Source organism: Lithohypha guttulata (genome assembly GCF_036872675.1).
Source record: "Lithohypha guttulata strain CCFEE 5908 chromosome Unknown scaffold_2, whole genome shotgun sequence".
Taxonomy (NCBI): Eukaryota; Fungi; Ascomycota; class Eurotiomycetes; order Chaetothyriales; family Trichomeriaceae; genus Lithohypha; species Lithohypha guttulata.
The window spans coordinates 724068-749122 of record NW_027042751.1 but is presented as its reverse complement, the minus strand read 5'-3'; the positions used below and the strand labels follow the sequence as shown (position 1 = coordinate 749122).

The following is a 25055-nucleotide window of genomic DNA, read 5'->3' as shown; positions in this document are numbered from 1 at the left end:
TAGGCTATCACATACGGTTTCAGATCCTTGAGGCTCTGGATGAGTTACCGATGCCTAATTTGGCATAACACCTGAAGCATGTTTGAATTTCCCATCTTCAATAAACTGCGTCACTGTCGAGAGCCATAGCACTTGAGGCAATTGAGCAAACCGTCCTTCTGCAAGAACACTCAAGAGCATAGCTTAGAGCTTCCACGCAGAGCATTTCGTATCTTCATTAGCAATGGTTCCATGCTACCCGAACTGCGCCTTCGACAGCTTGGAGGCTCATCGAGCTCTTTAAAAATGCTCATAGGAAGCCTGGTCTCTATGCACACGATCATACGTGAATCGTTTTCCAGAATGTACTATCATACAGGTGTTCATTAATCCTTAGTGTCTCATAACTCTTGGTCACATTCCACAAGACGTGCTCCGCCTTCCCTTCTTGTCGATCCGACGTCTAGAAATCGAGTACAGCCCAAGTTGATTCGTCCACAGTAGTGAAGGTCAATCCTGCTTCCACTAGCTCTTCTGCAGCTCTAAAGACTGCATCCACTTCCATACCAGTGTTGCTGGCAATCAGTTGCACATGCTGACCCTCGTTACTCTGAGGTGAGTTTCGTAGGTATTTGTAGACTGCGACCGCCCTGGGTGATAAGTGTTTCGGCAGTTCTACGCCTCCAACAGTCTCTGCCGCATTGCCATTTGTCTGACCGTTCTGACCAGCCTTTTGATCATTTCCAGCGGCACCATTTGGAGGACCGTGTTTGAAGAACAGATGCATTGCTGTAGCCTCGAGCAGGTGATAATTGATCTCGTTGTAGTCAGTTATCGGCCGGATAATGTGCGCTTGTATGTGTCTCTTGTCGTGAAAAGCTCTCAATCTTCCCCAGACTCTGCAGTAGCTGTCTTCCACTAATTTTGGTTTAGTGTCCATGTCCATCTGATCTTGATTCGCCTCGCTATCCAGCCATTGTTTGACCTCGATTATATCAGTTCCGTCGTCTACCTTGTACGTAATGTTCGTAGCTTGTGTACTAATATTGCGTATTTGGCCGACGAAGGTCAATTGTGTGACAATGTCTCCATCGATCTTGAATTCCGCGTCAGGATGAGGATGTTCAGCTCTTAATATCTGTTTGACAGTCACCGGTCTGACTGTATCTTTCCCGTATCCAGATTTTGCTCCTGCTGGGCTGCTTTGAACCTCGCCGCCCATAAAGCCGCCGCCGTTGGCTGCACCTTGAGCGCCATAGCTGGTGGTATTGTAGTTGTTGCCACTATAGCCGTTGTAATCTAAATCAGTCAGCGAATGTAGTCTAGTACGTACGAAGATATCGACATACCCATTTTGTGTTTCAATAATGCTTTTGTCTGGGTTCAAGAATAATATTCGTATTAGGCGGGATCGTTCTGATCATTCCTGCCACTTTGAGAAAAGACGCGATAGCCACGACGCGTCCAATGACCTCACGCGTCATGCGCTTCGTGGAAGACTCGAGCACTTGACCTCGCGATGCTTCTACCCCGTGCCTTGTGCCTGTGCACATGTCTAGGGCCTGATGTTTCACATCGAAGCATCTAGGTGCATGAATGAGCAAGGTCACCACAACTTGAATTCGCCTACATGAGAGTCGCACATTTTTTATGAATCAGATATTAGGGCAAGCTGCCGCTTTGCTGGGCGTGCAGTCACTTGCCCATGTAGTCAAAACGTGCTCTCGATGAGCGACGAGAACATCCTCATCGTCTTTCACTATAGAGTACACATCAAAAAGACTACCATTGACAGAATTGGAGTAGGATATCACGAACATCGACTTTCCTTTTGATTGACTGTACTTGACGCTCTGCTTAGAGTACTATGCAGTCCGGCCGACCAATCACTTTGAATCAGGCTATCTACGAGGGGCTTCACGCCAGACACATTCGCGTACTGCAGGTTCAAGCTGGTAGCCGTCCAGATCCTGTGGAAGCTGATCTAGAAACCGTTTCCATCGACAATCCTAATGTACACGAAGCTTTGTCGTATACATGGGATGATTAAGTGCCTTCGACTTCAATTAGGTGCAATGGCTCGCCATTACTCATAACACCGAATGTCAGCCATGCCCCGCTTGAATTACGCTCCACGTCGGACGCAAGGACAATCTGGATTGATCAAGTCTGTATCAACCAGCAAGACGACATTGAAAGAGCCGCACAAGTCGCCCTCATATGTGACATATATGCTAATGCACAACGAACCGTGATCTGGCTAGGCAAGGCGACTAAGACCACTGCACTAGCATTTGATGTATTGGAGAAGCTTGCTGACGTCAAACAGTGCGGACTGCGTAAGCAAGATGTCGACTTCGTACTGACAGCAGATGATATGGAGGCTACTGGAAAACGTCATTGTGAAGCACAGCCGGAACGTGTTCAACAGGTCCTGTCAGCATTGCCACTGGTAAAATCCACAGACTTTGCAAGCTATCTTGATTTATTGAGCAGGGCCTGGTTTAGTCGATTATGGATTGTCCAGGAAGCAATTCTGGCAAGTTCGCAGTCGGAGTATCGTTGTGGCCACTATCGCTGCAACATTGAGAGATTCAACGCAGCCATGCAGGCCTTCAGTCTTTGTGTATGCGCCAGTGTTCTGACCTGGAAGACCCCGGCATTCGTTGGCGATTGAATGTCTAATGTCATTAGCGATGTGCGATACAGCCGCCGTCAGGGACAAAGGACTTCCGTACCATCAGTAATTTTCCTCGAAGCACTACTGTATCAAACTGCAAAGACCCGCGGAGACAGGATCTACGCTTTATTGGGTCTGTGTGACCAGAAGATGCTGCAGCATGTGGTTGTGGATTATACCAAGTCAGTGGCAGAAATCCACTCTAGTGTTGTTAAAGCGACTATCATCGTGGACCAATCTATGGAAATCTTGGAGTCAGTGCAAAGAGGGACGAAACACTCATCGACTTGCCTTCATAGACACCAAACTTTGCCGAGCAACGCAACTGCTATGGGCTGGATCTCGGTATGGGAAATCGACAGGGGATCGACTATACAATGCCAGTCGTAAGACGTCTCCATAAATGGTGCTTATAGATAACATTCGTCGAATTGCACTTCGAGGCATCCAGTTTCGGAGAATTACTCCACAGATCAACGACTCGATCGCAATCCGCGACTATAGTACCCTTGTAGACGTAGCGCCATATGATTACGCCTGGTGATGCGAGAGATACAGGGCAGAAGTAGCACGACTTCGCATACCACCATCCTGCACACGCGACTCCGACTCAAGTCACGACACATCGAGCGACATCCTCTACCACAAATCCTCACCCACACACCCTTACAACGAGATCATGCTTGCCATAACACTACGCCGCGTCATGACAGCCGACACCCACCCTCGCACCCACGAGTCACGCCTTAAGAAAGGGCAGTGGCACGATCGCTTCCCTCGTATGCATAAGTGGGCAAGAGCGGGTTGTACGCCAGACATACCATACGAAGTGCTTCGGGAGCATGAAAATTACGTAAGTGAAGTCATGCGCAGCCGGACAATGTATATTGTTGGCGAGGAGCCTGATGATGAATATATTTGTCTGGCTTCTGTGGATGTGAAAGTGGGCGATTGGATATGTATAATGTTTGGTGCTGATGTACCTTTCGTCTTACGGCCACGGGACAATGATGCTGCTTCACTTGCGAAGGATCAAGAATCAACGTGAACGTTCACTTGTGAGTGCTATGTCCACGGAATCATGGATGATGAAGCTTTCAACGATCCACAACAACTGGCAGCAGAAAAAGTCTTCATTCTAGATTAGCTCCAATTAACGTGAAAGCCAAGCTCAGGCAACAATCATCGGCGTGACCCGATAATCCACCAATCTTGGTTCACCTGCATCTTTCCTTCCTCGCATGGGTGTTTTGTCAAGCACAGCCTGGTAGTATTTCTGCATAGCATTCCTTGTGAACTCCTCTCCAGTTACCATGGGATATTTCTTCAGCGGACCTTGAATTCTCGCACTCTTCCGTGGTTGATTGAAGAATGCAATGCTGTATCTTTCGCCATAGAAGTCGCCAGGCTCAGAAGGAGCCTTAACTCTGTGGAAAGTGCTCTTGAATCTATCGTCACTCCATGACATCAGCAGGTCGCCTATGTTGCAAATGATAGCATTAGACTCTGGATCAGGCTCGACTTTCGTCCAGGTGTCGCCATGTCCAAACGAGGTTGAGATTTCGCGACCAGGGCATATCTCGAGACCTGATTGGCCAGCTTTTTGAAAGAGCAGGGTGAGAAAAGACCAATCTGTATGTGCGCCGGCTCTGTGCCATTCTCCACTTGATGTGCTCCTTGGGGTCTCGAAGTAATGAAGAAGGCGAGCGACAGTCTGGGAGTCTGGTTTGCTGACGTTGTGACATGCGATGAAGAAGTCGTCGGGAAAGCCAAGACCTCGTGCGAAACAGATCATGAGTTTCTCTGATACAGCTTGAACACGCTTCATGAAGTCTAGTGATGTCTCCTTGAAGCCTGGTAGACTCTCCTCAGAGAGCCAGCGGCCATTCATACCTTCGCCGAATTGCATCTGGTAAGATTCCTTCCTGTCTGGCGCGCCTGTACTGGGTCGTATCTGCGCATTCTTTTCCCAGCCAGCGTTGTCCGCTGCTGAGAATGGTACTCTAGCTTTGACTGTATCATGTTGGCTGAAGAAGCGTGCTGAGTCCTCGAACATAGTTTGAACCACTTCCGAAGGTATACCGTGGTCGATGATACTGAAGAAGCCAATGTTCTCAGCTGCATTGACAAGTTCGAGGGTGATCTCGTCAGTGCGTGATTCAAAACTGGCGAGCGATATTTGGGGGATTGCCCGATCAAGGTACTTTGTGGCCGTCATGTTTGGATAAGCTGTCAAGGGGATGTCGACAAGGAACAATGATGTGCGTTGAAGGTCTTCATCTATAGATCTTGCACCAGCCTGTCAGCTGAATGAGATATAGACTGACCGTTGTAGGACTATTACCGCATTGGTGATACTCGACAAGGACTTTATCGGATAACCAACGCCAAGACCCGACAGGGAAGCGCGACAATCAGCCAACAGCCTAGATTCGGGCTAGAAGCTCTTCAAAGATAAAGGCATTTGAGAAACCCGATTGAGCTGGAAACAATTCAGGCACGCTATTTTCGACAAGGTCCGCTGCATCCACGTGGTATTGCGTCCTCATCTCATTGTCCACATTGTCGCCAGACCTTGCAGAGTCTGGGCAAATCGGGCTGAGAAACGCGTCCAGATGAACAGTATCGTTTGAGGGGCCACGATAAGCGTAAGCCAAGGTCTTGGAAATGTCAACCTCAAGTCTCGTCCTCTGCAAAATTGTGTTTGTTGCTCGTGTGGGGTCGGAAATCAGCAACAACACACCCAGCAGTCGAATACCTCGCTCAGCCAATGGGCTGTTGTGGTACTCACGGAGCCTATTAATACATCCATGAACGAGCTTGCGGTGTACTTTCAACTCGAGCTCGTGTGGATGTCGATGAATGGCATCGACGGAAAGGGTGATTGCTGCGGCTATGCAGAATGCCTGATTAAGGTCAGTAACTAGTACATACAACAAGCTGCACTCGGAAAATTACCTGATCAATCCAGATGACTGGTTCATTTACATCTTGTTGCTGATTGGCTTCATTGAGTATCGTTTTGGCCGCAGCAATGCAGGTTCTCCTTGAGAAGCTGAATGTCGCGTTCTCAAAACTGCGTGCCAGGAAAGAACGATGAATGATAATAACTTTGTGCGCGAAACAAATTGTCAGACTTCTTCTAGCCCACGGAATGAACCATGGCCAGTCACGATCCAGTGGCACAGTCACATCGAAATAACGAGGTCGCGCTTGAATAGCTATTTCACGCATTCGAGCATCAATGGACATGACCTGTTCGTACCTCGTGAACTCTGTATTGCACTTTATTGCTCTCTCGTGCAATTCAAGGATGAGTGCTGCAATCTCGTACAGATAATTGTTGTAGCTCACATAACTAGGCTCACCCACCTGCAAAGGCTCCATCGTCTGAAAGTCGCGGTCACTAGGCTTAATTGTGCTGACCTCCTTCCGATGTATTGTGTGGACGCCAGCAAAGGGAATACTAAACCAGTCTTGGACACAAAGTTGACAGAAGAGCCGTCTACCAGTTTCTCTCATCAAGACCTGACGTCTCACCTTCAATGTCGAATCGTGGACAACGGTCTCGTCCCCACCAAGACTCAGTCTATGCAGACCTAAGGCCTGTGAGATCTTGATCGCGGTGCCTACCAGTACGTAGTGCTCATTCGAGCGCCCAAGAGTGTGAGCACACATAGTAAGTGTGGCTATCGCTTGTACGGCATGGAGCTGATGGTGTGATCGGTATTGACCTAGCTCGAGACACGTTGTGCTCGCCCTGTGCCAGTGTCGAGATAAAGAAGCCGCTTCCTGCTGCTCGACCTCCCAATCCATCAGCGTTGGTATATTCGCACACGTAATTGAGCCTGCGAGGACTGCGAACAGCAAAGCGAACCATTGTAGATCGTCCACGCAGAGCTTAATAGTGTCATGGACAACTGGTTGCTGAGCACTAATGCGCTTAGATAGTTCTGTGTTAAAGGTTGGCCCGTGAAAGCATCCATGATACCACAGCAGTCGCTTCTCGTGGTAGTTCACCAACCTTTTTAGGAGAATCAGGTTTGGCAACAATAGCTGAAGAGAAGCGAGCCTGTCGGTCGGATCGCTGCACACCTGCAAGTCATTACCCAAAAGTGTCGGTCTTGACTTTTGACGTGGCTCTTGCAGGTCAGTAATGACGAGATGTGTAGTGTTCTCAAAAAGGCTGTTTCCACCACTAAAATTGACATCATGGTTTAAATCGACGTCGCTTCCTGTAGTATGCTCAAGTAGACTTGTCTTTGTTGCTTCGAAATTTTGTGTATGCAAGCTTCGGACAGTGGCCGTCGTTGGACCAGTGCTCGGCCAGTAGATAGTGCAACGTTCCGCAACGCCGCGCTTGATGCAGCGTCCACATGGGGCCGCTCTGTCGCACCTCTGCCTTCGTAGAGAGCATTCAGTGCAAGTTCGTCGTGGTTTTGGCATTGTAGTTCTGGCAGGCGTAGCTTGATGCACGTCCTTTGATCGTACGACATCGGGTGTCAGTGCCAAGAAATCTATCGGATACTTATCAAGATAGCACTCCGATAGCAACGTAGTACCCACGACTACGCCGATAACATTCGACTATTTCAGGTTCACGCCAGGCTGATCCGGCCGCTTTGCTTGTCTTGGGTGTTGCATAGAGACTATCTTTCGCAACACGTTCCCGAAGTCATAAGATATTGTGGTTTCCACTCAGCAAATGCATCGAGTTGATTTTGTAGCAATCTCCCTCGCATAGTTGCTGCGCCCAACATGACGTGGTCGAGGAGTTTTGAGTTACCAACAAAAGATGCTGTGGGGCGCTACAGTCGACCTTCTGGCTGGACATTACCGAAGCAAGTCAGCTCAGTCGCACCAGCGAATGTCTGGAGTAATGCTGATCAGGATCCTGTACCCCCTGAACGGCGGACGTGGACAGCATGGACGTTTGTGCTGTATTGGTTCTCTGATCTAGTGACTGTATCGACATGGTCGCAGGGCTCTTCAGTCGTGGCGGCAGGCTTATCGGCGACAGACGCCATGCTTATCTGTTTCGTTGCCAGTCTGTGCAATGCGGTCCCTATAGTCCTCAACGGCGCGATCGGCAGCAACTTACACATACCGTTTCCGATCGCAGCTAGGGCAGCATATGGATACTGGCTGTCCTATTTCGCCGTGGTCTCGAGAGGTGTTCTAGCGTTGTTTTGGTTCGGCGTGAACAGTGCAGGTAGGCAAGATCCTGCTGACAGAGACTCGCTCACTAAAATTCTCAGCTGGCGGACTTGCAGTGACACAGATCATCAAGTCGATATGGCCTTCGTATGCCAGATTGCCGAACCATCTTCCAGCATCTGCCGGTATAACAACTCAGGGCATGGTGTCCTACGTACTCTACCACCTCGTCCAGTTGCCGTTTTTGTTTATTCCGATGCACAAATTGCAGCCAATGTTCATGGCAAAAGCAATAGTCATGCCACCAGTTGCAATAGGTATGGTGGCCTGGATTGCGACCCGAGCTGGCAGTAATGACTTTTTCGATGCGCCATCCACAGTCTCCGGCAATGCTCGAGTTTGGCTTTGGCTGAGTTCTATGACGGCTGTGACTGGGTCATATTCGACATTGGCTGTCAATATACCTGACTTCAGCAGATTTGCAAAGAGTCCCGGGGCACAGATATGGCAGCTGCCTTTCATACCAATTTTCAAGGTTGTGATCGGGGCTTGTGGAATTATATCGGCGTCAGCCTCTGCTAAGATCTGGGGCACACCGTTGTGGAACCCTCTTCTGATCATTGACCATTGGCATGGAACCAGTGGTGGGCGTGCAGCGGCATTCTTCTGCTCTGTCTGCTGGTGTCTGGCTCAAATTTGCCTCAACGTGTCGGCCAACTCCTTGTCGTTCTCCAACGATGTCACTTCGATGCTCCCAAGGTATATCAATATTCGCCGAGGTTCAGTATTATGTTTCCTGCTTGGTGGGTGGGCACTGTGTCCCTGGTTGATCTTGAAGTCTGGTCAGACATTTTTGAACTTTATGTCAGCTTACGCTATATTCATGGTAAGTGCATCTTTTCGCCTTCGAGTGTCCGAGACATGCTTTTTGTCCAGCGTCGACTTCTTTCAGGTGCCGCAAGAGTGGAGACTAACAAGGTCCCAGGCTCCCCTGGCTGGCTTTCTTTTCTGCGATTATTGGATAGTCAAAAAACGACGATACGACGTGCCTGCCCTGTACGATCCCAATGGCATATATGGGAAGTGCAATTGGAGATCATTACTGGTTCTTGTCGTGACTATTGTGCCAGTGAGTACCTCCTCTCTTTGACCCATCACCATTAAGGTCGGCTTTCTGACAATCTCTAGATGATGCCAGGTTTGGCAAACAGGGTCAACCCGCGTGCCGTGGCCATCCCTGACGGGCTGAAACATCTCTTCGCAATCAATTGGCTGTATGGTTTCGTTTTGAGTGTGGTGCTCTATGCTGTTTTGAATCTCGTATGGCCGCAGAAGAACACACTGATACCACATACAATTCATGGTACTCCCATGTTAGCAATCGAGGTCGACGAGGAAAGCTCGCAAAGTTCTCCTGTTGAGCAACAAAAAGTGGTGCCGACCAAAATAGGATGAACTCGAGGAGGCAGAGCCTTGATAGGTACCTGTCAAAGACCTGCTGAAACACTCGATTCGAGACAAAACGCGAGGTATTGAGGATTTCGATAGAGCGATCAGCAATTGATCGTCGCAGGTAGTTGATTAAACGCAAGTCACACTGCACTGAGACCACCGTCGAGATTTAGAACTGTGTTGTTTGCGTACTCATTTCGAAGCAGAAACATGACAGCATCTGCGACCTCTTCTGCAGTTCCATATCTTTTCAGAGGAATTTCGGATATCAGCTTTTCCTTCTGCGCGTGCGAGAAGTTCGAAATCATGGGTGTATCGATATAACCAGGCACAATGACATTGGCACGGAAGTTAGGCAGCGTAGGGAACCTTGTTCTGATAGCTGCCCCCTCGAGAGCGAGCGTCCGTGTGAAAGCGATCAAGCCTGCCTTGCTCGTAGAGTATACTGAAGACCCGTATCCACCTCGGGTAGCCAACAAGGACGAGACGTTGACAACGCACAGGGACTGGCGATTCTCGTGCTTTCCGGTCGAAGCCGGTTTCTGGCGTCGACCACGAGAGAAATAATCTTTTAGCAGATGCCGTGAGAGTTGTATGGGTACTTCAAGATTGAGCCTTAGGATGTCGGAAACTGTAGTAGGATGAGTTGCTAGCAATCCTTCGGTCTGTGACACACCAGCACAATTAATAAGGGTATTTGTTTCAGATACATGCCATTGCTCGAGAAGTCCCTCCACGGACTGCTTGAAATCGTGTGCGATGAAGCTGAGAGGAGCATTGTGCATTCCAGTTTCTTTTTTGATGCGCTGTATTGCGGCTTGAGCTTTATCTGAACCACGACTCACAATGACCACAGATGCTGCACCTTGGAGGACGAGTTGCTTGGATATTGAATAGCCTATACCAGAAGCACCTACACCCCTTGTTCAGACACTGGCCGCATTTGGAGCATAATTGATGAACGTACCCCCAGTGACAATACAGTCACGTCCTAGCCGACCCCCTCCGGATCGTGACGATAGCTGCTTAGTGTCAAAGGTTGTGTCGTCTGGGGTAGACCATAGTCGAGTAGAAGTCGTAAATTTACTGCGCAAAGATTGACTCAGGCGGAAATTGGGTCGACATAGCTCCTTCCATGCTTTGCTTTGCATAACACTCCTTCTGCTGGCAGGGGAGAACACAACCATCGTTACGTGGATCGTAGACCCAAAATACTCTACGGACCTCTCGCGCTGTCAGTATCTATCGACAGCAATGTGTGCCTGAGCTCCGCATTAGCGACCCAATAGTGTACTGAATTACCATCTCAACCTTTAGACCTATGACTCTCTGCTCCTGGTCTCGATTTGAACGAGAGCTAAGTTCAAGTACGAGTAATAAGAGAAGCTTGTTTGTGCTTACTCCCTTTTGATCTCAAGCAGAAGGTGAAACCACGTGATCCAACGCACGTCGGCAGAACAGCGGCACAGCTGTCGTGCTTTTCCATATTTTGTCGCAGTCTCTTCCTTCCTACTCTATTATGTTCCGCGCCGTTCTCCTATTGCATTGCAGTACCGGGGTAGGCGGCAGCAGCAGAGATGGCGAACTCAGCGACGCAGCCATCGTCATACGTGACACTCGTCTCGTTCGATGGCTTTGAATTTCATGTGCGTCGTTCAGCTGCTTGTGTCTCAGGCCATATTCGACGCATGCTGGATCCAAAGAGTTTGTGCAAAGATTCTCCAGGCTATCGAGGCAAGAACTGACTTGAACAGGTGGCTTCAGCGAAGCTCAGACCGGTATCTGTCATTTCGAAAGCCTCAGTGGAGTTGTTCTTGAGAAAGTCGTTGAATATTTCTACTATAATGAGAAGCACAAAGACAGCCAAGGTGTAGGAGACATGGATATTCCTGCTGATCTATGCCTCGAGCTCCTGATGGCAGCTGACTACCTTGACACTTGAAGACGCACCGATCATCTATACAGGTGTCAATATGTGCTGTAACCTACGACCGTGCTTAAGACCAAAGGATTACAAGAATGCAAACCTGAACAACCGCTAAGTGCAAAGTTCGCAATCAAGGATACGCGCATGTCTCTTGTGATTGTGAACCGTCCTACCTCCACCATGAAATGAGCTATACACACAAGTCACAGCGCAGCCGGTAGGCATAAGCTCTGAAAGCACAACACCACCTCAAGCATATACGTCCAACCCCCTCTTCCTCAATGGTAGAGACGTCTATAGCAGGTGGAAGAACAGCAGCTCCCGGTTTTGTCACGCAGTCCAGATCACAGAAAATAGACTGATATGGACGTTCTCCAGTAGGGAAACAATTGTCTTACAATGTACAAGCTTTCGGGGTTCATAGAGTTGCTATAGATATTCAACTCGATTCAGATTATAGCAATTCGCCGTTTCCATGTCTCAATCCTATGTTGTATTGTACATCTTTGCCTCTCACTGTTTCAAAACGTGGTCAAGTATTTAACTCCAATCGCTTGTGCTATATTCTCTATCGTGCCTGAGCTTTGCTTCTAACAACAATGGGTATCTCATCTATAATATCGTACAATCGTCAGCATGAGTTTCGTGATCCTCAAAGTAAAACCCCTTTCGTAATCCCTAACACCAACACGAGTCGTCCTCATTCGACCCCAACGTAAAACATACGACCTAATCAACCACCTCTTCCACTTGCAGCACCACCACTACCTCCTCTTCCCCTCCCCCTCCCCCTCCCTCGTCCTCTTCCACCACCACCACCCTTTCCACCACTCCTCAACTTCCCCTTCCGTTCGTTCTCCTCCCACAACAAATTCTCCACCCCAAACCCCCCACCACTAAACCTCATATAACTCACCAACCCACTATCCACAATTGCCAACAACACACTCCTCTTCCCATGTTTTATCCTTGTCTCCAGCCGCTTCCTACCAGCGTTCTCGAGTGTCTCATCTGGCATTGAAGCTAGCAGGTCGCCGATCTGTGTTGATGTAGGGATGGTGGAGGTGCGTGCGTCAAGGACGACGATGGTGTAGTGTGGTGAGGGAGGAGAGGATTTCTTGTAGCCGGCTAGAGCGGAGGGTTTGGAGACGTGGTAGGTTGGGAGGAGGCGGGTGTCGGAGGGAGGTTGGGATAGGGTGTTGGAATTGGAGAAGCTGATTATTGGTTCGGAGATTGGGGGAGGGATCGTAGTGTTGTGCTGGGGAATGAGGTAGAGCTGGCGGAAGATGTCGCCGTAGCTGCGGAACAGGCCCGGAGAGATGAGAGGGCCAGTCATCATATTGTGGCAGGGAATGGTTGTGGGTTTGGTGGTTGGTTGGAAGAGCCAGGATAGTAGGCGGTATACTAGTGAGGTTGATGCTGGTGATTGAGAGTGTTCGTGTATAGCTCTTGTATCTTCTGATGTAGACGACAGGTCTTCATAAGCAATAGCTTCCTTTTCTAGTGCCCCATGCCACGTAGGCGCTCTTTGAACAATGTAACCCGCGCGCCTCAGGTTTGCAAAGACATTATAGCGCTCCAGTGTGAGACCACTCTTGCCAATGAAAGCTGCGTATGCTCCCTGAAGGCTCAGAGGAATGTCGCCGATTTTGAGCTCTTGCCCACCACTTTCCAGACCAGGTGAAGTAGTCTTTTCATCAACGATATTCGGCCTCTCACCATCGACAGCCATTGCCTCGAGGTCTTCCTCTTCCCCTTCCACAGCATAACGTAAATCCAGCGTCCCTCTCTCCAGCAAGAACAACGCTTCCTCCGGCAACAACCACAACCAATTCCTCCTATCACTGCGTCCCATAGTCTTCGCATACGTGCTCGTCAACCTCTCCACAGCCACACATCTCCCACTCCCAGCCAGAAGCACACTCGACTCTCTAGCCTTCCTCCTCTTCTCCTCATCCTCAATCTTCTTCAACGCAACCTCCTCATATCTCTGCCCATCCCAGTCTCGTGGGTCAGGAAAATAAACACCTATATTTTCACCTCTTCGCGGAATGTGTACCCTGACGACACTGAGCGCATCGACCATAGCTTTGCGCGAGACATCTAGAGAACTAGCTTGCTTGTTCGTCGGGTTGGGCTCGAAATCCTTTGTGCCTCGCGACGGCAGGGCATGTTTCTTGGTGACGGTAGTGGTTGCGAGGAAGCGGTAGTCAGGAGCTGCGTCGGAGTCTGATTCTGAGTCTGAGGCATCTTCGGTCTGTGGTCGTGCGCGGGAGTGTCGAGAAGGATCGAGAGAAGGTATGAGATCTTCGTCAGCATCTGCCATGGTTTGAGCTTGAAGAGGTAACAAATTCAGACAATCAGGCACGCATTGGTAAAAAATTGGCGTAGAAGTGTACTTACGTGTTACCCCAAAATGTTCCCCATAATGACTCTAATTTAGGCACGCGTAAAGTCATGCACAACCGTTATTGGCTTTGTATTTTTCGCGTAAAGTCCAGTAAGCTTTTTTCATCCTGGATATCACTATTCCTATGAAGTCTTGATTCTGTAGCAATCCTGGTCATCAAGCACGTTGCAAGTTACGAAACTGAAGAGCTATTGCCAGCCATACTTAGCTGAGCCACTGTTCAGATTCAATACATACGTAGTGTAGCTACTTTTCTGTGCACGAAATACATAACGGGAAGGAAAAAAAACATGTACTTCGGTCGCCAAATAGGCGAATCTACGCCGCAATTCCATGCCATACTGGTGTGAGATCCAAGTGCTATGCCAGATCAGTAACATACACGGAGTAAGTCCGAAGTATAAATGAACATCAACTTCAACACATCAATATGAGCCTTACACTGTAGCGCGATGGCTACAGCTGTGTGCTTCTTGTGTCGAACCTTTACGTAATTCCACATTTTAATCGGAGTCAGTATTTATCAGAACTTCGATTCGAGCTTCAGTTCCGATGCGATAATATTGACAAAATTATGAACCAACAGTATGACCCACTTACAGTATGAAAACCTCGCACTATGCGTCATATCCATATGTAGAGGAGCATCGACTCCAGGTAAAGGCGAGGCAAAGGTATCGGTCAGAAGCAGAGCATTCTCACCTGTCATTCCAGTAAAGAGCCGATTGTCATGGCTAACATGAAGTGTGGAACACTGTTTCCGTTGATGCCAGTATGACATATCCGCATGGGGCATGGACCAAATTCAGTGCTTGTACAGCTAGTCACGGGGATTGCTGGAACCGCATAAGGTGGCGGTCTGGAGCGAGACGAGATGATGCATCAAGTGCTTGCATATTTCCAGCTTCCGAGTCGCAAATCGGTCATTGTGTGAAGATGCAGGTTAACGAGGTTGTTGTTCGCTGTGCGGTTCGCCGTGTAGCTACTGTGAAAACTTGCACCCGAGAGACATCAAGGAAACTGGCCTAGTGGTTTTGATGTCGATCTGTACGTGAGTATAGCCTAGGATGCATGGCTGGAAGCCAAGTTTAGGGCCGTGCTGGTCCGTATGTGCTCAAGTCCAAGAGTATACAGCTCGCCGTATTGAACTGTCTGCAATAGAACGAGATCGATGAGGATAGGGACAAGTTGTCTCCTTTCAGGACCTGACTCGTCACATCCCGAATCCAGAGGCATGTGCACCACGCTGTCCATCGGACCTCTCAGGGGTCGCTCGTTCAGCGTTTGTCAAGCCACTGGTAAGCACCTCATCTGCATGCAATTGTGCATGTACCGGCACTGGGACTGCTCGCAAGCGAAGCTCATAGTGCTCTGGTGGACTAGCGGTGTCAAGCAAGTCAACCGGCTTCTTAGAATAGAGCCTGCTTGTACCACATTGGTGCAAAGAAAGAGCGGACTAGATAGGTTGCCTCTTGCAATGTGCCAGGGTAAAATGCGAAGTATCGGCTTATTGAATTCACCCCGTCGACCTCACCGTTGTGAGCCGAAAGGCTTGAGGAACAAGTAGTAAGTGCCGAAGATCCCGACTTAGGTTGTATCCATCGTGTAAAATGACCAAGATGCTGCCAACGTATTTTGCTCGCTTAAGACACGGGTTTAAAATCTGGAAGATACTTCCATGTACCGCAAGAACGATGAGAGGATTGACTTTGTGACCTGATCGACAGAGGAACGGCACGCGACGTAAAGCCAATTTTCATCTAAACGATGAGTGCTTCACGGCACGTCCTTGTCTAACAGCCTTGAGCTTTGAATCTGAGGATGATATCGGGACACTGCGACTTATGCACATCCAAAGCAACACTGAAGCTCAATCGGGGAGGCGTAGGATGCTAGCTCGAGTAGATCGGGCTCAAGCAGTTGCGGGTAATGGGAATCATTTCGCGGAAATGCGTGACCAGACCAATCAGACATGCTATGCAAGAATGAGTAGGCTGTCCGCAGCCATTCAGTAGTGACACATCATGTGGAATTGTGGTGGATGGACTTGAGATAATGGTGACAAATGTTGAAGCAACGAGCCTTTTGCTGATTGGTACCACTGTCGTGGTAACCTATTGCTGTTGAGTGTTACCGCCCATGTTCGTATCGTCCTCATTCTTCCTTGTGATGATCAGCGATTTCCAATCTGGTACGATCCGACGCATCGCGTTTGACTCGGTTCGACAAGCGATTGATGTGATTGATTCTGAACTCGCCCGAGGCTACCTCTATAATGCATAATTCGTTGGGAAGTGGTTGTTGACTCTGAACGAGCGGCCAAGACGTCATGACAAGCCGTGCTGCGATTGAGCATTGACTTACTCGAGTAGCGAGTCAGACATGAGCCACTGCATTGGCTTCACCAAGACGAGGACCACACTTGGCAAAGTGCTCCTCTCTCATTCACACGTAGCTTTGCTCTACAACTTCTCAATGAGGTGGCCTGACTTTTTCTCCTTCAAAGCAAAGGAAATGAGCAGGCGCGACACGGTAAAAAGTTCGTAAAGATCATTGGTCAGCTATAGACGCTAATGGTCAAACAGGCAAGGCGTCCCAGGCCTGTTCTATGTTGGCCTTGACAGCCTGTGCATCTGAAACGTATGAGCGGTGATTTAATGCTTGAATTGACTTTCATGCTAACGACATCGTAAGTGTCGGATGAACGGCCAAAGGTGTAAGCAGTATCAAAAACGCCGTCAGAACCTGGGAACAGTACGTTGTACCATGCCTCGATCGTTGGACCAAGATCTAAATTCCAGAAACAAGATACATCCGAGCAAGACATCTACCAACATAATACCACATGTTACATGTGAGTACATCGGAAGCTCAACGAAAGGGCGGATGATATGAAGAGAAATGAGTTGACCAGCAGCAGGCGAGGACTCTTCTTGTAGACCAATGACTAAAAAACCACCTGGGCACATCTTTGCAGCTTCACGAGCCATGGTACCTCCGTCCAGGCATTCGCCATTACTACCAGAGTTTTGCTTTGCAGCTACGAGATTGTCTATATTGCATCTCTTTTGCGCTTTATGTCCTTGCTGCAGCTCATAGCTTTGCTGCAAATTGCTGCCTTCGATTTTTGCGTGTTTCACGATCCTTAGGTCTCTTGCCTCTGCAAGAGTCAGTCTCGTGTCTGTCTTCAGTTAGAATGGTGGGTTTAAGGAGGGTGTGGACTGTAGCTTACCTTCTGAGGATGTCACTTCTATTATAGATGTTGCCACAATACCGACACCAGAACCTGTTTTCTTCGTGTTTCTAAAACTCTTTAGTTTGAAGAATGCTTGTAGAGAGACATATAGTACTTACACTGCGGACGTGACGGGCAAGATCGGCTCGTCGACCGTAGTCCTTGCCACAGATGGAGCATAAAGGCCTGCTGAGTTCGGTCACATGTCGTTGCTGGTGTTGCTTCAGATGCGAGTTCCTTGAGAAGGTTCGCGAGCAGATTCTGCACGTAAAACCTGGTGCCAACGGGCGTGCACCTCGCGCTGGACTCGACAGTTTGTGAGGATTGGTCAGATGCATATGGCCACTCGGCCCTTCATGGTCGCTTGCACCTTGTGAGTCGGTTGGTGTGAGACATTCCTCTTTTGGGTGTGCAAGAGCAGGCTGCACAGAGGGCTGTCCACAGACATCACCCTGCTGCGGGCTCGAATACAAATGTTCGACTAAATCTTCGGCACCACTCTCGCACGACGAAGACGAGATTGCTGTCAAGTTCGAGCAAGAACGATACATAGTTTGTGACATAAATGGAGGCAGAGAAACGGCAGCTTGTGGTGTTTGAGGAGACTTTTTCCCTGATCAGCACATGCATCGGAAGTGAGTACTTGACCTACATGGCACGGGCTTTCTTGAGCTGAATATAGCGGGAGTTGTGTCTGGACCCATAGACCGCTTTGCTGTTCATGGGGTGCCGCTTGTTGAGGTGTAGTATTGCACCATGGTCCTTGGTGCAGTAAGCCGAGCTGCAGGTCAAGGTAGTGCTCTGATGCTTGCATGATGAAGGGCGTAGCATATGGCGGAGGCTGACAACAGAATTGCGAGCATTGATCAACGACTTGGTAGGTATCTGCTCTGAGGGCTTCGAATTTAATCGGAACGACTTTGGACATACAAAATTGCTGTTCGTCATTAGAGCGGAATGGCAGATGGTTCGATGCCATGCTGTAGTGACGCAACTCTTGTTATGTGGTTTCCACGGACGAGGGTGAGAGGCCGAGAACTTCAGAACTTTCGAAAGAAAAGCTGAAGGGAGGAGACGTCCAGGAGCTGCTTTAACACATAATTTACGTGCAACATCTGGAGAACAATTCTCGCTATAACGGCCCACTATACTCAATGCTGCAGCACTATGGGTGTTGGAGTGCAGTGCTTCTGGACTAAGTCCTGGTGATTTGAGAGCATGGCCCTGGTGGGTTAAAGGCCGTTAACAGGCCCCGAGGCTGATTGCGGTGTGGATCTGGAGCTGCTGGAAATGACAGGTATCTATGCATAACTGAACTTCGATGCATTAGCAGAGACGCTTAGACTTGGAGCGCCGTCAGAGGATCCTCAGGTGCGTATACCAAGCCACAAAGGGGAGTTTAGCAGGGCAGCACTGAGACGATTCGTTAAGCACAGTTCCGGCACTGTGCAAGATCCACAATTGCTAGGCGCTGCAGCGAAAGAAAGAACCGTAGTTTGAGGTATGCCAGTGAGCAAGGTTTATCGTGCTACTAGGACAACCGAGGACACAAGTTCGGTTCGCATAGATCCAAGATGCACAGACATATTGGCTCGAGATGCACAATTGTTTTCTCGGAAAACCAGAACAAGCGCAGTACAGGAAGCTCCAATCAGATGTATGTTGTAACCATTTTCGAGGCCACATCATGTGCAACCAGGATTCTTCCACGTTCCTGCTTTTAGGTCAATCTGACTTTTGTGCAGCTACCATAGCTGTAAGTTCATCGACCTGAGCACTCAACTTCTGCACGAGAGTAACAACTTCGCTATAACCTATGTTAGTGCGGCCGTCCTCGGCTGACCCGTTGCTCGAGATGACTGCCATGGCTGAACTCTCATTACGCGCCGGAGCCATCCCTAATCCACCATTAGATGGTTTGCTTGAAGATAATGGTCGAGACCGCATCCTTGCTAGCGGTGATTTGCGATCACCATAGCTAAGGAGACGGCACGATCCCTCGTAACACCATATGATCAGAACAAATGGTATTGATACAGCACGCAACAGCATAATCCTGATTTGACGTACTGTGTTCGAGGGCAGGACCAGTCTGAGTGGACGAATAAACAGTAATGGAATGAGGTTAGTGGGTGGAAGAAAATATGTGAGTCGTCGCGACGTGCAGCTCTCCAGGACGTAGATGGAATACTGAAAGAGGTACTCCTCTCTCGCATGAGCCTATAGCTAATCAGCATATCACGCTACCAAGGATCTTGGACAGGGGAATGGCGCCAGTTTGGTGTCCGAGGGCCACTAGTTCAAGCTTAGTGGGGCCGACCTGGACACGTATCTGCGGCCTCATGTCCATCAGGCTTGAGAAGCGCTTCAAGTACTGCTTACCATGACTTCTGTGAGAGAATTGCTGACCAACGACACGAGCGCCGTTAGCAGCAGGATGTTGGTCAATGCGACAAATACGACCCTATTGGAACGTATCAGATACTGTGCAAGCATGAAAGGTTTTTGCCGCGTGCCCGTGCCTTCCAGTTCATGCGGAATTGTGGAGCCTAGGCTGAAATCGGCAAGGGTGCTTGAATCGAGCAGGGGGCCAAGATTGGCACGACTGAAGCTCGATAGATTCGAGGTCATAAGCAATCGGGATTCGAAGGTCGACGTAACTTACATGAGAGTATAGCCCTTCCTAATTGTCAGTTCTCAGAAGTACAACTTGGAATGACTATCGCAAAACTTACGAAAATGGGCGAGATCTGCAGCACCGTTAGTCTTCATTAGCCAAGAGATGGCCTCTTCCAAGTGCAGCCACCACCGGGTAATTCTTACCTGAACGGCAACATCCTGATCAATCTCCTGTCAGCAATCGCATTTCTAACTGCACACTGCATTAACACTTACAAATCCGAGATAGCTCGATCCCTATGTAAGTAATCTTGTCAGCGAGAATTGCACCAACCAGTTTTCATGTTCACGGTAAGTGCTCGTGAAGGGATCACTCACAAAGAAGACTTTGATCAAAAGCCAGCTGACTTCATTGAGAGTGAGTCTGTCTCGAGCAAGCATAGTGAAAGTAGTCAAAAATCCCAGATATAGGATAAGTATGACGGGCAGAAATTTGCAAAAAGCGGTCGTCTTGCATCGCATATCAGCTCTTGTTCAGTTCATGGTATGTGTTTGATCCTACCATTTCTTTTAGCACCGGTAGAAGACTGCCGAAGTACGGGTTTAATGACGCCACCGAACAAATCCTGTTCGCTATTAGTCTTGGCAGTGTCTGGCGAAATGCAAATTGTAGATACCTTGGGACTAGGAAGAGTGCTGCCATTGATAAGATGTCAAATGCCACATCTGTGATGTAACTACTGTCTTTGACGAGCCCTATAACCCTGGTGATGAAGAAAGCAAGCCCAACAAGTATAATGGCGAGGTCCCATATCGACCAGAAGTCAGTCTGATAGAAGAGAAAGCCAGCATCTCGTAGCTCGACGATTTCGTCGTAAGCAAATGCCGCGATCCAAACGTAGAGCAGGACTTCCGTGACGGTTACTGATCGAGGGTTCCGTTGCACCAGGACTGCATAATATAGAACAAGGAAGGCGATAAAGAAAGCTACCTGGAAGGCTTTCTGGTATTTGGGGACCCTGAGGCGTGAGAATGGGTCGGCTGTTCTCTTGTTGTAGATCTTTGCACTTTTCTTTGCGTTTGTGCTAAGGGAGTCCTGCCCAAATATCAGCTCCTAAAAGACCATCACGTCCGTGGGTGCTCACCCAAAATATGATGTTGCCGTTCCAGATATCCTCCACGACCGCTTGAACAGGCTTCTGTGACATGAACTTCTTGCAATTTGCTACAGCTGCGATCTCGAGCGCATTTAACCCTGCCATTTCGTCTGCAAGGTCGTCTTGGTCAGCGCCAATCTTGGGTGTCAGTATGCTGTTAGAACTCAAAGTTGAGACTCTGCTTGGTCGCTGGGGTGGTCTTAGTGGACTGGGGTGAATTTTGTGTCTTTGGTTTTCAAGCAAAGGACTTGACTCGTTGTTGGTGTGGTTATTTGGTGTCGTGACACCGATACCGAGTCCAACAATCTCATCATCTTCACTAGTTACTGGTAGCTCATACAGCAGTTGATCAATGAGCTCTTTCTCAGACAACGTCAACACAAGATCGAACGCCACTAACTCGCAAGCAAGCGCACGACTTTCAGCCAATCTTGGATCTTCTGAGATGTTCCCAAAGGAGTACCGAGCAGCACTACCCCTATTAGTTGATTTGGTCATGCTGAACACCTAGCTTACAGTAACGCAGCAATAATAGCTGGATAACGACACTCCTCGCCAAGCTGAAACACCAAGGGTCGCAAACTATGGCCCGCTATAGTTGTTCGAAGCTGCTCGTAGTTGTATGCTGCGTCAATCGCTTTGATAATATAGTGGCTTAATTTCTGAACCACAGCATTAAAGTCCTCATTGATGTCGATGGTTGGCACGTCGTCCTCAGTCCAGGCAATGAACCTAGTTGACTTGGGTGTTGGCACAGTCATGGCTGAGATGGTTACGAATGTGGGCAATACAGCGAACGAGCTCGAGAATGAGTGACTTTCATCTGATGAGCTTATTGTCATTGGAAAGAGCCATGGGATGGGAGATGGTCGCTAACCAATCAAGTTCGGAGTTGGCATAGTAAGAGTACGGTTAACTTCTACGGTTGTGTAGATGCGGTAACTCTGCGAGTATGGTTATGACTGCCAGTATCGAGCACGGACTTCCACGCAAGATAGTAGTCACCAAATCGTGCTCACAAGCAACGCAGATGTCCTATGGAAAACTGATAGCGAGCCTCTTCTCTATATAACTATTAAAACTCGCTTGAAACTTGTTCCCTCAGGTTTCAAACTCACATCAACTATCTGCCATGCCAAACCTCCCAGCGTCAAAGTATACACACGGTGAACTCCATGCAATTCCAGCTCGGTCGGGAGTGGCCGTGCCTCTGAAGCAGGGACAGACCATCAAAATCGTGAACACCCACGGTACACAAGTCGTGGACACTTGGGCGATACTGCTGGCTCGAGAGCCAACACGAACGAATTTTACGTTGATGAGCAGGACGGCGAAACAGGAACCAGCTTTCCAATACATGTCCATGTGTCATACTCGAGCATCAACTCTTCACCTAACACCATTGCCAGGAGACAAACTCCTTACCAATACTCGCAAGCCGATCCTTGAGCTTCTCGAAGATACGACATATCCTCAATGTGTTCACGATACACTGATCGCTGCGTGTGACATCCATCGCTATCACGAGCTCGGTGTTCCGGAGGCTGAATATCACGACAACTGCTCAGATAATTTTCGTGGAGGACTGGAGAGGGATTGTGGTATCTTCGGTTTCCACCCTAGTCCTCCTGACCCTTTGAATTTGTGGATGAACATTCCAGTAAAACTTCGTTCGAATGGGAAGGAACTGGTATCGGCGGGTGGTGACGTGAGCTTCGATCCGACAGTAAGCTCGGATGGCGATTATGTCGTGCTCAGGGCCTTACAGGACTGCATTGTTGTGATGAGTGCCTGCCCTCAGGATATTCTCAAAATTAATAGCCAAGAACCGAAAGAAGCACATTTTGTTGTCGGCGACGAATGACTGAGAACTGGTCGTTCGCCGCCGGAAACGCAACGTGTGGCTTAGGGGCTCGAACTTGGGCCCAGTAAGCACATAGCCGTGGACGAGGTGTGTTGTGTTGTTGTGTCTGAGTTTGTGGTGCTGGCTGCAATCAAGACGATTCGTGAATTGACAGCTTTTCTCCGTCAGCCGACGCTTATGCCATATATGACAATCTCCAGGCTGCTGGAGTCTTATGTTGTTCTATATATCGTTGATGCCGCACTTTCTTCTGTATGTTACATTTTCAGTCAAGGACAATCGCGCCTTCATCATCAATCACTATTATATCGTCCTCCTGCGTAGCGCCATTGGCACTTGTCTGTAATTTCTTGGCTGGCGCACTTTCTTCGACTTCATCGTCTTGCCCTCGTTTTCTCTTGCTTCCAGTGGCTGCAGACTGAGCCTCACCATCCAAAGTCGTTGTGCCATTCATCTCTGTGGGCTTCTTCGCAGGCTTTCGTGGTATTTCCGGCTTTTCTCCGTCATTGAACACAAACTTCACCACTAGTGCTTGCTCTCGTTCAGCATTCATGTCTTCAACGAAGAGCTGGAGATCGACACGGGGCTCGTCATCTCCTCCATCTAGCACAATTAATGACGTCCCATTCCCGACACCGACTTCAACCAATTTCATATCCCGTCGCTTAGCAAGAGAATCCTCGTCGTCGTCGTCGTCATCCAGGTAATCGAAGACCGTCATTTGCGATGATTCAGTGGTGATCGTAATATCACCAGTATAATCAAGTTCGAGTTTGAGGATGTCGACCAGGTCTCCTACAGTAGCTTTCTCGAGATCGATCTTCGTTCTCATCATTACCCTGCTGCAAACCATACAGTTCGGGTTTGGTAAGTCACTAGAATCACCAGTCATATTCGCCTTTGACAAGAAAAGCTCCTTTGTCCGGCCCAGGTCGCCCTTAATGACCTTGTAAGCCTGTAATATACATAAACTAGCAACCATTGCATTAGTAGTTGCTATCGCTGGAATAATATTGCCTGCCATCTGTTTCGTGTCAAACTTGGATTTCGGGTCAATGTTGAAGGCAGCTGAGCGGAGGTTGGCCGCAGCCGTAACAAAATCGAGTGTATCTTCATCGTCCTTGTCGAACTCGATGACAGGTTCCAATTGATTTTCCCTTAACGCCGCCGCTCGCTCTTCCGCAAGACGTTTTGAGAGGCGCAACAAGGAGTCTTTGAAAACAGTAAAGGTTTGTTGAAGTGTCCACACATCCTGATCAAGTTTGGCAACCAAAGGGTCTATGTTTTCAGAACCACTTGCAATCGTCTCGTAGTCGAGAGGTATAGGAGCTTTCTTATTTTTCCAGTAGTCTTCCATGCTGAGCAAACGCTCAACGTCTTTCTTGTAGGCCTGGTCGAAGACCTTCCGGACAAAGTCATCGGATCCCATGGCCTCCCTCAGTTCTCTTAATTGCGCCGTCTCTTTTTCCAGCTTCTCAATCTCTTCAGCATTGTTGGCGCTTTCTGAAGTATCCAGGTTCATCGCAGCAGCTTCACTGACGCCAAATAGTTCAGGTAGGAGGTAGCTCTTGGCCCAGACAATGGTGTGAATTGGTTGGCTTGGGGTAGACCTGATCGTGCAAATCGCAAACGACTTGGGTACCTGTTTCTCTTTGCAGTCGTAGCAGGCAGTCTTCCCCCTTTGAATGACCTGAACATTGCCATTGTAGCCAGTAGTGCCTGATTCGATCAGAGGCACATCAGCTGCCAGACACATGCGGTTGACGTGTCGGCGCGCATCGAGGTTGTCTAAGGCGTTGAACACAATGGTAAATGCAGCAAACCACTCCACGTTAAACTGCTCGTCTTTGATGTTCGCATGATGCGCTACGATCGTCGCGCGCGGATCAAACTTCTGGGCCACCTCTTTCGCTACCAGTGCCTTGGGTTTCTTGATGTGCTCGTGCCGAAATAGAAATTGGCGGTTGAGATTGCTCAGGTCTATCGTGTCGAGGTCGATGATAACGATCTCCTTGAATCCGGACTTCACCAGATTCTTCAGAAGCTCACAGCCAATCCCTCCTGCGCCAACAAGCAGGACTCGTGCCTGTTGGTGTTAGTATCCTGCTCCTAGTCTAGTCTTTTATCTGGTTACCTTTTTGAGTTGGTCGTGTGTAGAGCCTAGCGCACGGTGCTGGAAGCGCTCCCGAGCCACCACCTGCTTTTGCTTCGGATTCGATGTCGAATGAGAGTCGGTCATGGTATCGAAGTGGTGCTTGTGCTGCAAATAGGCTAATGGTTATGTAAGAGATAAATCCATGCTCGGGTGATGGCGCAAATGTCTTAAAATCTATTATATACAGCGCTCAGGCGAGAATGAGCTGAGGCCTTTCGCAAGTGAGCTTCAAGTCAAAAGAGAGCGAGAAAGGAGCAAATCATGGTGAAGGTTTAGAGATTGAAGTGAAGCCGCTTGCGCTGGCACTTTCATGCTGGAGAGCAACTACCGCCCAAAGTCTAATTACGCAAAAAGCTTCCGGGGTGCGCTCAAGTTGATTGGCTAGGCACCGTCATCGATTGCCTAGCTGCATCATCCTGC

General features: G+C 48.8%; 6 protein-coding genes across 6 annotated transcripts; all 6 read right to left on the bottom strand.

The window, feature by feature from the left end:
• Nucleotides 1-442: 442 nt before the first annotated feature.
• On the bottom strand, nucleotides 443-1332 carry ssb2_1 (Replication factor A protein 2; the record flags this gene model as incomplete). Its single annotated transcript, XM_064896758.1, has 2 exons — nucleotides 443-1278; nucleotides 1329-1332. The coding sequence occupies 2 exons, from the start codon at nucleotides 1330-1332 to the stop codon at nucleotides 443-445; spliced, it is 840 nt and encodes a 279-aa protein (XP_064755708.1).
• A 2498-nt stretch (nucleotides 1333-3830) lies between these two features.
• LTR64_002387 (uncharacterized protein) lies at nucleotides 3831-4877 on the bottom strand (the record flags this gene model as incomplete). Its single annotated transcript, XM_064896757.1, has 2 exons — nucleotides 3831-4513; nucleotides 4553-4877. The coding sequence occupies 2 exons, from the start codon at nucleotides 4875-4877 to the stop codon at nucleotides 3831-3833; spliced, it is 1008 nt and encodes a 335-aa protein (XP_064755707.1).
• A 208-nt stretch (nucleotides 4878-5085) lies between these two features.
• Nucleotides 5086-6046, bottom strand: LTR64_002386 (uncharacterized protein; the record flags this gene model as incomplete). Its single annotated transcript, XM_064896756.1, has 2 exons — nucleotides 5086-5565; nucleotides 5618-6046. 2 exons carry the CDS (start codon nucleotides 6044-6046, stop codon nucleotides 5086-5088), a joined length of 909 nt encoding a protein of 302 aa, XP_064755706.1.
• Nucleotides 6047-11928: 5882 nt separating this feature from the next.
• Nucleotides 11929-13521, bottom strand: SEN54 (tRNA-splicing endonuclease subunit sen54; the record flags this gene model as incomplete). Its single annotated transcript, XM_064896755.1, has 1 exon — nucleotides 11929-13521. One exon carries the CDS (start codon nucleotides 13519-13521, stop codon nucleotides 11929-11931), a length of 1593 nt encoding a protein of 530 aa, XP_064755705.1.
• Nucleotides 13522-19501: 5980 nt separating this feature from the next.
• LTR64_002383 (uncharacterized protein) lies at nucleotides 19502-21377 on the bottom strand (the record flags this gene model as incomplete). The annotated part of the gene is made up of 9 exons (XM_064896754.1): nucleotides 19502-19519; nucleotides 19576-19590; nucleotides 19664-19678; nucleotides 19736-19756; nucleotides 19838-19969; nucleotides 20022-20085; nucleotides 20137-20555; nucleotides 20605-21088; nucleotides 21133-21377. The coding sequence occupies 9 exons, from the start codon at nucleotides 21375-21377 to the stop codon at nucleotides 19502-19504; spliced, it is 1413 nt and encodes a 470-aa protein (XP_064755704.1).
• A 1368-nt stretch (nucleotides 21378-22745) lies between these two features.
• On the bottom strand, nucleotides 22746-24719 carry UBA2 (E1 ubiquitin-activating protein uba2; the record flags this gene model as incomplete). The annotated part of the gene is made up of 2 exons (XM_064896753.1): nucleotides 22746-24566; nucleotides 24615-24719. The coding sequence occupies 2 exons, from the start codon at nucleotides 24717-24719 to the stop codon at nucleotides 22746-22748; spliced, it is 1926 nt and encodes a 641-aa protein (XP_064755703.1).
• Between the last annotated feature and the right edge of the window lie 336 nt (nucleotides 24720-25055).